This window comes from Nymphalis io, chromosome 24, assembly GCF_905147045.1.
Source record: "Nymphalis io chromosome 24, ilAglIoxx1.1, whole genome shotgun sequence".
Classification (NCBI taxonomy): Eukaryota; Metazoa; Arthropoda; class Insecta; order Lepidoptera; family Nymphalidae; genus Nymphalis; species Nymphalis io.
In genome coordinates this window covers 6,875,354-6,888,405 of record NC_065911.1, presented here as the reverse complement: position 1 = coordinate 6,888,405, position 13,052 = coordinate 6,875,354, and the positions used below count along the sequence as shown (strand labels likewise).

At 37.1% G+C, this 13,052-nt stretch overlaps 1 protein-coding gene across 11 annotated transcripts in view; it reads left to right on the top strand.

Moving 5' to 3' along the window:
• Nucleotides 1-13,052, top strand: part of LOC126777836 (plasma membrane calcium-transporting ATPase 2) — a 179,873-nt gene that overhangs the window by 158,587 nt on the left and 8,234 nt on the right. For 6 of the 11 annotated variants that reach the window (XM_050501047.1, XM_050501045.1, XM_050501046.1 and 3 more), the window contains 6 exons: nucleotides 685-879; nucleotides 1,630-1,836; nucleotides 2,081-2,279; nucleotides 2,987-3,198; nucleotides 3,628-3,779; nucleotides 5,057-5,183. In XM_050501047.1, the coding sequence (XP_050357004.1) occupies nucleotides 685-879; nucleotides 1,630-1,836; nucleotides 2,081-2,279; nucleotides 2,987-3,198; nucleotides 3,628-3,779; nucleotides 5,057-5,183 (1,092 nt within the window). Of the gene's footprint in view, nucleotides 1-684; nucleotides 880-1,629; nucleotides 1,837-2,080; nucleotides 2,280-2,986; nucleotides 3,199-3,627; nucleotides 3,780-5,056; nucleotides 5,184-9,783; nucleotides 9,913-10,775; nucleotides 12,993-13,052 lie in introns of those variants that run through there. The other 5 variants (XM_050501055.1, XM_050501052.1, XM_050501050.1 and 2 more) reach the window with 3 other exon arrangements.

Below are 13,052 nucleotides of genomic sequence, written 5' to 3'. Positions count from 1 at the left end.
ACTGCTTTGCAAAGACCTCTTCTCCTCTTTAGGAGAGATTGGAATTTATTTCATCACACTGCTACAATACGGGTTATATTCAATAACTCAATAAATTACTGGTGGTAGGGCTTTGTGCAAGCTCGTCTGGGTAGGTACCACCCACTCATCAGATATTCTACCGCAAAACAGCAATACTTGATATTGTTGTGTTCCGGTTTGAAGGGTAAGTGAGCCAGTGTAATTACAGGCACAAGGGACATAAAATCTTAGTTCCCAAGGTTGGTGGCGCATTGGCTATAAGCGATGGTTGACATTTCTTACAATGCCAATGTCTAAGGGCGTTTGGTGACCACTTACCATCAGGTGGCCCATATGCTCGTCCACCTTCCTATTCTATAAAAAAAAAAGTCGTATTGTAGAAGTGTGATGAATAAAAAATAAAATATATTATAGAATTATATCTGATCAGTATGCAAATACTATTTATATTTATAAACATTACGTTTATATACTATCTACAGTGATATTATATAGCTGAAGAGTCTTGTTGAATAGTTTATTGTTAAGTTTTTCGAAATTGGTATTGGTAGAATATATCATATCGCGTTACAAACCAAGCAAGGGGGTGAAGCTGTAAGGTTTGCCGCGGGGAGCAGTTATATCTTAAATATTGTTAATTTTTTATTTGCTCGTTGTCCTCAGGTTCAGCAACATCTAATAGACAGAGTGTGGCCGAAGCTCCGCGTGTTGGCTCGATCATCTCCCACCGACAAATATACACTCGTGAAGGGAATGATCGAGTCCAAGGCGTTCGACAAGCGGGAGGTGGTCGCCGTCACCGGGGACGGTACCAACGACGGACCCGCCTTAAAGAAGGCCGACGTTGGCTTCGCTATGGTGAATTCACATACATATATATTAGCACTTCATTCATCATGCAGTTACGCAATGTGTTACGTAACTGCATGATAGTTTTTCTACTTACAATAGTATTCGCCTAATAAGTCTCTCAAACAAAGAACCCACCTTCTTTAGAAGTCGGTTACAATATATTTTTATTTGGTAAACAAACAGAACAGATATACTTACATATATGATATTATAATGAGCACATATACCAATTAAGTTTTCACTTGTATCTAAAACATAATGAGAGCAGAACAAAAAATTTATTAAAAGTAATAAGTTATTAAAAAATTAAAGATCTCAGTCTTAATACACTCTAATACAAACTTTCTAAAGTTTGCGATTGAATCCATAAATATATATATACTCTATATTAACCAACTTTATCCGAGTAACAAATATAAATAGAGTAAAGTAATATATATATATATATATATATATATAATAGCACATCATCATGCATCGTGCAGTTACGTAATGTGTTACGTAACGTAATTGAAAAATATTGAAATTAGCACATATACCAATTAAGTTTCCACTTGTATCTAAAACACGGTAAGAGCAGAACAAAAAAATTATTAAAAGTAATAAGTCATGAGAGTAGGGGAAATTAAAAAAAATTAAATATCTTAGTCTTAATACGCTCTAACACTAACTTCCTGAAGTTTACGATTGAATTCAATATATATCTATACCATATATTAAACTTTATCCGAGTAACACTGTTCCCGTCCGCCGCAGGGCATCGCCGGCACGGACGTGGCCAAGGAGGCGTCCGACATCATCCTGACGGACGACAACTTCTCGTCCATCGTGAAGGCCGTGATGTGGGGTCGCAACGTGTACGACTCCATCGCCAAGTTCCTGCAGTTCCAGCTCACCGTCAACGTGGTGGCCGTCATCGTCGCCTTCATCGGCGCCTGCGCCATCCAGGACAGCCCGCTCAAGGTAAGTCGCGTGATCATTTATTTGCCAAAATTGTTTTGGGATTAGTAAGCAAAAAGTATTAAAGTTCCTTGAGAACGATTTTGTTTAGTGAGTTAGCTTCTCGATACGAGTAAACGCTTAATTCTGTATATAGTGAATAGGTTTTATATGATCTAACTTTATACCACTTTATCGGAAAACAAAATTTGAAACAAAAAAAATTCTCACAGATAAACACACTAAAATTGTTTAATGTTTTCCCTAGGCCGTACAAATGTTGTGGGTGAACTTAATCATGGACACGCTGGCGTCTCTCGCGCTGGCTACCGAGATGCCGACACCGGACTTGTTGCAACGCAAACCCTACGGACGAACCAAACCGCTCATCAGCCGGACGATGATGAAGAACATCCTAGGACAGGCCCTCTACCAGCTTTTCATCATTTTCATGTTGCTTTTTGTAGGTCAGTATCTCACAGACACAAAGAATTTGTTCACAAGTATAAATACAATAAGTATGTAAAGGTTATTCAAGACAAAAAGTTTGACTCAGAAATTCGAAACTTGATACCACTCTTAATGAAAATCAGTATCCATGGCTGTCACAGGGCGTATCAAAGTAAAAGTAAAGCTTTCACGACTTAACTACTGAAACTAGTATCATGAAATTTGGCATACACGTTACCGTTGGTACATAAAAGGATATACGGCACCAACCTGCCCCCCCCCCCCCCCCCATATATACGAATGCAGGGTTTAAACTTTTTATGATTACATTTTTTTATATAGAATAGGAAGGTGGACGAGCATATGAGCCACCTGATGGTAAGTGGTCACCAACGCCCATAAACATTCGCATTGTAAGAAATGTGAACCATTGCTCACATCGCTAATGCGCCACCAACCTTGGGAACTAAGATCTTATGTCCCTTGTGCCTGTAATTACACTGGCTCACTCACCCTTCAAACCGGAACACAACAATACCAAGTACTGCTGATGAAATATCTGATGAGTGGGTGGTACCTACCCAGACGAGCTTGCACAAAGCCCTACCACCTATAAATTACTACATATTGATAATATTTAAATATTCGAAATATCTCACTCTAGCATATATATAAATAATGAGATAATATGCTTCAATAATTAGTTTTTTTTTTATCATAACAGGCGATAGAATGTTGAACATCCCATCGGGTCGCGGCCAGCAACTCAGTTCGGAACCATCCCAACACTTCACAATTATATTCAACACGTTCGTCATGATGACGCTCTTCAACGAAATCAACGCGCGAAAGATCCACGGCCAGAGAAATGTGTTCGAGGGGCTTTTTACCAACCCCATATTTTACTCTATTTGGATCGGAACCGCTTTATCTCAGGTAATATTCGACATATTTACACTGCAATATGCTCCTACACTATATATCTAAGAAGCAATTTATATATGAAGCAAAGAGCAGTTTTACTGTCATTGATTGGTAAGTGACTTTACCTGATAAATAGTTTTCTATTCTTAAAATAAATAGCTTAATAACAAATTACCTTCACTAATTGATAAACTGTAACTCAATGCAAATATTTAAATTCAAATTAGCACAATAAGGTAAAAATACTTAATTTTAACTTTAAAAACATTATGTATACACCTAATTAATATTTTACCTACCAAGAATGACAAACTACCTGCATAATATTTTCTTTAAATATTGTAAACATTTCTCATGTAAGTGCGGTTTTCTCATGTAAGTCAAATAGCAACGAATTAATATTCGAAAATAAAATTAATTCCTCCGCTGTTCAAATTCCAGGTGATAATAATCCAGTTCGGTGGTATGGCGTTCAGCACGGCGGGGCTCACGATAGACCAGTGGCTGTGGTGCCTGTTCTTCGGTGCCGGCACGCTGGTGTGGGGACAGCTGGTCACCACGGTGCCCACTAGGAAGATACCCAAGAAGCTCAGGTGAGTGAACCACTAATTTTTACTAAAAAAAAATCTGTTTTGACACTTTCAAAAACTTACGGAATATTTAATAATTCAATTTTTATTTGTCTAGTAACGATTTATTTTTTTACTTTTCAATTTAGGAAAATTGTCTTCTATACGACTAATAATTTTAAAAAATCCTTTTAACCCTCCCTTTTAATTTTTATAGGTAAATTAAGTAGAATAATTTATCACTTAGTATTTTCCAGTCTATGATCATTATATAAAATATATTATAAATTAACACACAAATTAACCCCAAGATTAAGTGATTGGTGTCAAAAGTTAAAAACTACAAGTCATTCTCCGAACCCGCGAACCTCTATAACCGAAGGGTCCTTTAAGAACGCAAAAATGAGACATGAAGTTGCGTGAGTGAATGTACTTTGTTGTAAAAGTCATCTATAAAGTATATAGTCCAAAAATAGTTAAGTATATATTTGTAAATAGTATATATTAAATCTCATTTATCTTCCACCAACCCGCATTTGAGCAGCGTGGTGGAATAAGCTCCAAACCTTCTCCTCAAAAAGGGAGAGGAGGCCTTAGCCCAGCAGTGGGACATTCACAGGCTGTTACTGGGATAACTGGGAAATCTCATTTAATAGTAAAATTAAAATTACGATAGCAGTAATTTTTGATCAGCTCAAATTCGTCTCTTGAAAAAGTGTTTTTATGTTCGTATATTTTTTTAAATGTAGTTTGATTGATATATCAGATTTTTAAATGTATATTTACAGTATCAATATTTAACAGTCGACGTCATTGTTGACACCAAGTTTTTTTTTTATAATGCAAAATTTTCAAGCAAATAGATCTAATAGTAGAATTCATCTCTTCTGCTGCATCTGTGCTATAACAGCAATACGTTTGTTGTTTGACTTTTATAACAGATTAACTAGTAGTCCCTCTCAATTTTGCTCGGGTCTATCAGTGATAGCCGGTAATACCAAAACATTGATGAAGAAATGGTATATTAAATTCTATCTATCCCATTATTGCCTTGTCCTTATTGTATATAATTTGAGGTCAGCGTAATATTTTGGTATAATACTTGAATAATATTCGATAGACATATTGTCGGCCACTTGCCTAAAGCCCTCCTTATAATATACTTCTGGTATATTTCTTACCCGGTTTTCGTAGCAGTTGTTTATGTTCCAAGCCCTAGGCGTTTCTTGCTCTACCAGAAACTACATATAATTTAAGTCTATATAAGAATCTGCTTATTAATTTTGACATTCGATCGTCAGTTGGGGTCGCGGTCAGCCCGACCCGGAGACCATCCAGCCCGGACCGGACTACGATGCAGACCTCGACAAGAAGCCGCGCGCCGGACAGATACTGTGGATACGTGGACTCACGCGCCTGCAGACACAGGTACGACCACCCGGGCGGCTGGGGGGGGGGGCGAGCGTGTGACGGCGGTAGGGGGATACATAGTCAGCTTATTGAGATTTATAATAAGTACCAAAGATATATATACTAGAAAAAAAGTTTATTTAAAAATAGTTCCTAATTCGTAAAGATATTTTATAAAATAATAATTTATTTCCAATATTTAATTTTAGATTTATTCTCAGATTAAAAAAAATATAGCTGTCTGGTTTATTTTTTCTTAAAAATGATCATAATTTTAGAATAATTTTAATACATTTTCGTCGTCACATATTCGCCCGTTTCGTGTAAGCTTATCTGGCAAAATCAGTCTTATCGTATCAAACGCCATTCTCCACAAAACAAAATGGCGTCTGATATGGTTACCGGGTTAATGTGGGAAAATTTGCTTTACCGAAAAGTTATATTGGGCTTAAATTGTGCTGAAACGCAAAACAAATTATGTGGGTACATTCTTTGTTCGCAATATTTTCAAAAGGTTATTATTATATAGTTATTTATATAACTATTTTTATTAAAGATCGATTAAATAACTATTGTTAGGGTTTTTTTTCATAACCATCTTTTGTAATTTTAAACATGAATAATTTAAACATTAATTTTTGTTTAAGGAAACTAAATTAACTTCAGCAAATGATGGTTATTAAAAAAACAGTAACTGATATAAAATTTTGAGAAAAAATCATTTATCGTAATTGTAAAAAAAAAAAAATACTTTATAATTTTATTATTGATTCATAATTAACTAGACTTGTTGCAGTTACGATTTATGATGAAAATGAAAATAAATAATATAATGATAGAAGTGGCAGAAAGTGTTCGTGTATTAAATGAACGAGGGATAAGTTTTGAGGTTACAGCAGTACTGTTTAAATCTAGCAGTATCAAGTATCAACAGGTCAACACTGCGGATACCGTGGGCATCCTACGCTAAGTCGATATTATTGATCCATTTATATATACATATATATAATTATATATTTTACCTATTTTTGCATACAAATCGATTAACCACCATTTTTCAATACTATGCATATATCATATATATAGACCGTCATAGAACAATTGATTATATAGAACGCTAATTCATTTTGTTACACATTTTTTGATTTATTGGTACAGTAAGCCGGATTATTCACAGTTCGTAACGTATAACGACACGAGTTAAAGAAGTTATCGATAATGAATTCAAACTTTCAGACTTAACGTACGTTTTTTTTTTTTTTTTTTTTTTTTTTTTCATTAAAGTTTTTTGTTTTTTTTTTTTTTTTGTTATACTTTCAAAACTCGTTTTTTATTTTCACTCTCCTGTACTTCTGTTCTATTTCGATTGTTATTATTTCCAAGCCCACAGAGAAACACTTTACAGAGTAATGAGTAGTTACGCTATATTATTTTGGCCCATTAACGTAGTGAACAAATTGTTCGATCGCTAATTTTATTGATATAATTTTTAATATATTATTAAAGTAATATTAAATAAAATAAATACGAAATTGGCAATCGAACAATGTAAAATAGATTTTATCTTAAAACTATTAATTTCAAACCTGGTTTCATGACATCCTGTTCCTTGACTCTTACGTGCTTTTTCAATATCTTAACTCGACTTTACCTTTCAGTCTATATATCTCTCTCTTTCACTCACGTATTACTGTCTCTTTCTGGAAGTCATGAAACCGGGCCCAGCCCAGTTAGAAGTACACTAGTTTGTCTAAACATCGCGTGTTACGGCCATGCATGTTCAGTACCGCAGTACCGAAATACAGTCTGACGCTTCCCGATAGTTATTTCTTTTATCACTTATATAACCTGAGTTGACTGTACCGCCTCCCCCCACTTCACCCTATTGGCATGCGATTTATGTAGGCTGTGACGATGTTACTTATCCCTCATTGCGTATCCTCAAACAGTTACTATGACTATATCCCGAAAGATACTATCACTCAACATCAAACCACATCGCGATATGAATATGACTGTCTCTTTTCTCTCTATCTTTTATTTAGTCATACTGACTGTTTGATTTTTATTTATTTTTTTAATTTTGTTTTTACTATTTTTTGTATGTTTTTTTTTAATTTATATTATAATGAATAGTGTTTTTTTTTGCTTGTGAAACGCCAACCCGATACATCCTCGCTACTGATCCAAAGCAACCCAGCTCTGTTTGAATGAATGAGTTGAAACGCCGTTCGTTTACGAACCCGCTGTCGGTCCGCACGGCGCACCACTAACATACGTTACCGATATCAATGAGCAGTAACTTGTCAATTCTAATATTTTTATCGAATGTTTTGATTGTTTTAATGTTTTTTTTTATATCTGATCGTGTTCAGTTACTGCCGTTAAGAGTACGTTAATTTACTTGAGTGTGGCGTGGATATTTCTTGAAAGAAAAAAATATAAATAGTTTTGAACCAATTAGAGCATGCCGTGATTGCTCGCCGTACTAACCAATTTAACCGTCGGTCGAACCCGTCTCATTCCTTTGCCGTTGTATTGTCAATGTTTTTATGTGTTTTTGTTTGGTTTTTTTTTTGTTTTTGTTTTTGTTTTGTTTTTCTTTTGTATGTGTATGTCCTTTTGAGCCGTGTCTCGGGGGTATGTTGTCAGTCAGGGGTGTAAGCGTCAAACTGGACAGCGAAGAGTTATATGTCTGTAGTTTTGGCTTGCCTTGCCGTTGGAAAGATGCCTTCATTGTGTTATGTTGCCGTATTTTGTTAGGCTTGTTGTAGTGTCCGTATGTATTATGTATATAGAAGAACATCGTGCCAGAGTCGGCGTTTGGTGAGTATCACGTAGCAAATAACACGTTCCGAATTAAAATGAAACATAACCAAAATTGAAGTGAATTTGTGTAGCTTCCTAACTTTTTGTGTTGATGTTATGGCTTTATCATTAACTCCAATACGTTAACAGATAATATAAATACGATTGATTTAATTTACGATTTGATTTATTATTTTTACGGTTACATAAAAATAAAAATGAACAGCTTTAACATCGACACGAACTAAATATGTAGGCAAGTTCCTCCTTGGCTCCCGAAATTGGATGTATAATACGAAAATAAAAAAAATGGCATGTTAGATTTTTAAGTGTGTGTTAACATCAAAGATCCATACTAAAAACGTGCGAGATAGTAAACGCGAGCCACCACCATAGAGACGTATGGAATTTGAAATAGATTAAAATTTAAAATATGCTATAAAATTCACATATAAATAATGAAATCATGGTAAATACGTGAATGACGTTAAAGCCATTTTACTTTGGCATATTTTAGGTGTTATGACGGCGACTACTTGGTAGTGAACCCTGGTCCAAGCATCTCTAGGTGTCATTCCCCTGCGTTGTGTAGGCGTAGTGTAGCAGTTGATCTACAGGGTAGCTGAGGCCTCGATTCGACTCCTCTTATAATTTTGAGTTCCTCATTCTTATTATGTTTATTTTTTGTTACTTTATGTTGGCACTTCAAGTCATATCTCTATCACCGTGACACTGGCCGTACGGCCGCGAACATGCCTCATGTTACACCGACACAATTCTATTTTTGTTTAGTTACCAGCTGGGCCCGCGTTTTCTTGCGTGTGCATGTATATGTATATACAAGATATTAAAAACTCAATGTATATCTCAACTCCCTGGCCGATTCTCTGACCCTAAACATGGTATTATCTGTGAAATTAAACTGTGAAAAGCCGGTTGAAATAAATTCTTCGTCTCACCAATACTTCATTAGAGCCATTTTGACGAACGGACACGACTTATAAATTTGATAACATCGTCGATTACATTATCGCCAAACACTAATTGTCCCATAATTTTCCATGTACAGACACCAATTTTTTTTATTACATGTATACTCTATAAACAGTCTGTTTTTCCGTGTTGGCCTGCTTGTAGCTACGACAGATATGGGGACAATTTTTTTCTTTAATAATACTTTTGGGACACTTAAAAAAATTTTTTTGATCGTCCCGACGTCATCTGTTTCGTCTCGATTCATTATATTAACTTTTTAAATACAATGGCATGTTTTCGAAACCGAATACGAGGTTTTAATTTTATTTTTTTATTTACTGCGAATATTTATTTGACCAATCATTGATTTTTTGAACTAGTTAATTATGAAATAAGCATTATTTGGAATGATATTCTTATGAAAACTTAAAAATTTAGATTCCATTAATAGTGTCTAGCTATCCAAATCCAACATATTTTTATCAAGCTAATTAAAAGCCAGCACTTTTGGGTATGTCTATGAATTTCAGGATTCTTTCTCTCTGAGCAATATTTCTTCGTCTCATCACTCCATTGACTTTTCTGCATCATGTGGCCATATTGAGCCTTTTAATTAATTCATAACGGCGGTTTTACCTTGCAATGGTTTTCAATTGCATAGATGACGTCGGACGAGCAAATCCTCGTACTATGCTCAGACGAACAAAGGGTGACGATATTCCCACTGGGTATATCGATCTCATAGTCGTCTCGGGTTTTTATAAAGAGGGGGCAAAGTGTGAGGGTTGTCCCATATCTGGGCGAGCGGTTGTAAAGCTAGGGCTGCGTGGCGTAGGACGGTGTCGAATGGGGCGAGCCGCGCGTCGTAGAGAGATGTTGTTGGCAGCCTCGGCCGGTGTTGGAGACGGAGGTGTAGTGGCGGGCGCGGCGGCTGGCGGCGCGCTGCGTGCGACGGAAGCTCACGGTACACCCACCCCTAGCCCTAGCCCTAGCCTAGCCTAGCCCTAGTCTAGCCCTAGCGCTCTAGCGGTTAGCGCCTAGCGTGCCTGACTCCCACACGGCACGCTTGCGGCGAGTCACTCGACACTGTCACGTTTGCGATCGTTTTGTAATCTTTAGTTTCGCTTAATTTTGCGTTAAAAGCATTTCAATCAAATTTTCAAAAATGTGTGACCACGGTATTTTTAGGTCTTTTTCTAAATCAAATGCAATCACCTTCATCATTGGCTGTTCTGTTTCGTTTAAGTTGTTTTTTTTAATATTATTTTCTTTTTTTTTATTTGTTTGTTTTTTTGTTTTCTTCTTCTAAAAGATTACTCTTATGAAATTTTTATGAACACTCAAATCCGAAAATATCACGGAATTCTATTTTTTTTTTTCGTTAAAAGCTTTTAAATATCACGAGATGTGTGTCACGTCGCTGATAACGGTGATCGATGGCAGTGTCGAAGACTCACCGGAAGCACCCTTATAGTTTTGTTCTGTTCGTCTGTTTGCATCTCCCACGTCTCTGGCTGTAGATGTCGCCCTCATCTGGCACCGTTGCCCCGCGCACCCTGTCTCCACCCGCGCTATCGATACTTGGCACTCCGAGCACTCCCCTCCCGCTTCTTATCTCATGTAGAGTTTTCCCCTCATCGAGGCCACTCGTATCTCGGCGGTCGCCGGCACCCGGTACGGTCGCGGTCGCGGAAGGAGCCGACCGGTCGGCGCGAGCGGGCGGAACATCCACACCACACTCTTGCGTATCGGTGGCGAGGTCGTGAGTAGGCGCGGCGGGTGGCGGGCGAGGGTGTTCGGAGGCCGTCACCCGTGTGTTGGTTGCAGCTGCGCGTGGTGCGCGCGTTCAAGTCGACGCTCGAGGACCTGGAGGAGCGGCTGTCGGCGCACTCGGCGGCCGGGCTGCGCTCGCGCCTGCGCGCCGCGCCGCCGGACATCGCCTACATCGACGCGGACGACGTGCCGGCCGCGCCGCGCACCGAGACCACCATATTCTGAGCCGCCCGTACTTAACGCGCTCGCGACCCGCGACCCGTCTCGATCCTAGTGCGATAAGATTTTTTATTAAGTGTTGAAATTTTTAGATCTAGGTAGCCGATAGCAATAAACCGTACGGATAGGCGAGGCCCGACGTCGTTAGGCTCCTAGACCGATCGTGCCTGTTACCGCGCCGGAGCGCTCCTGTACGTTTTCGATTTGTATTTGTGACCTGTTGAAGTTTCGTAATGTTAAAGTTTCAATAGAACGGAGAGTATTTTAGGATTCGAAGGTAGCCTCCGCTAGCCCGAGCCCGCGTAGGTCGACCGACTCCGCCGAGGCGCTCCGACTCGGACGAATGTAACGAACACTGCTACTCTAGAGACGATACTGTGTGTAAATAAGTTTGTAATTTTCTCGAACGTCTTTATATGTATATCAGAGCAGTGATATTTTGTATAGCTGTTACGAAAAAACGAGAACTTAATCTTAACTCTTTAAAGTAAAAATGTATCTTAACTTTTGACTCTTAAAATTTTACTAAATAACTAATAATACTTAATGAGATTCTCACTAGCTTTTTGTGTGAGTAGTATCGTATGTACGAGGAGCTTCCTCGACCGTTGGACGATATCGAGGAGCTCCGATCGGCAGCCTTGGTGTTTTGTTTCATAGTAAATTTTGGGACCACTTATACCCTGTTTCTGCCTAAAACTGGGATACAATTAGATCTACAATTAATATATCAATAACTATACGTTACTTTAATCAGATTATTCTTATAGAAGATCACTATGTATTCTATAATACTTATATTGACCTTGTATACGCCTACCTGAAGTTTAATATGAATGGGACACGACGCTTTCCGACTGAGAGAGCTAACGAACGATGTATGAACTGAACGAAAAGAACCTGTTGAACGTATGCGAAATGTTACGAGAACTATTTACAATTAATAAAATTTCAAGCAAATTCCATAGCATTTTCTTTCAATAGTATTTGTTATGGTGGGGGCCGCCCAGTTTTAGAAAGAACGCTCTATTTCAGATGTTAACGGTAAGTTTAGGTCTGAGTCGAGTAGGCTTCGCTGCAAGCCGCCGCCCGACCACGAAGTAGGTACCCGTCGGTAATTGAAGTACTGTACAGTAGTAGTGACGCATGACGCCCGTGTTGCACGTTCTCTGACGTCTTCGGTACATACACGCTCTGGCTTAAGAATTTACGACCTTAACTTCTACGTATAAAACACGAAATCGCTCAGCAGTAGGTTTAACTAACCGACAATTCGTGTCGAAAGTATATAACGCAAGCGGCCATTTTGTGACTTGCGTGTTAACAAAATGGCTGCCTCTTAGCTTGTAAGTACAGAGTATCTATTGAAGATGTTTTATTTTAAATTTGGTACAAATGTTGTTTTCTTTTTTTGTAATTCTTAATTAATTTTTGCTTCGCATTTAAAGTGTGATCATGCTTATGTTACAGCATTTTGCATGTATACAGATGTCTGTGAGTATGCACAAGTTGTTTTTTTTTTTTAATTTAAATTAGATGTTTGGTAGAGTATTTGATTATATTGTTTATCGATGCTATATATTAATTTTATTTATTATTTACATTGCGTAAACGGAGTCTCAATTAACATACTTTATACGCATAGAACGTCAGTGTTCAATATATTTTTTTTTAAATTAAAATAACTTTTTTCATCACAATAACTACCAAACCTCTAACTTTAGTTTTTAAGCGGCTAAAAAAAATACAAAAAAAAATAAAGTTAATATCTCCACTATTACACCAAAACTAGAAATTAAGTATTAAAACAATTTATCATTTCAAAACTCAAAAAGGAGACCTGTAGATTTTTTTTTTCATTTACTTATTTTTTTTTTCTATATTTTATCGTTGACTCGGTTGTGTAAGTACTTATTTAATAAGTTGATTTCATTATCTTATTTTTGAGTTACATGTAATTACTTTTAGTGTTAAATATACTTATATACTTAACCGGCATATATACAATCATCTTAATATTAAAACTCATTTTAATAAAAGTATTTATTTCAATTGTACCGATATTTCATTTGACAGTACCTGGGGCGATACCGCACTGAATATAATTCGTCG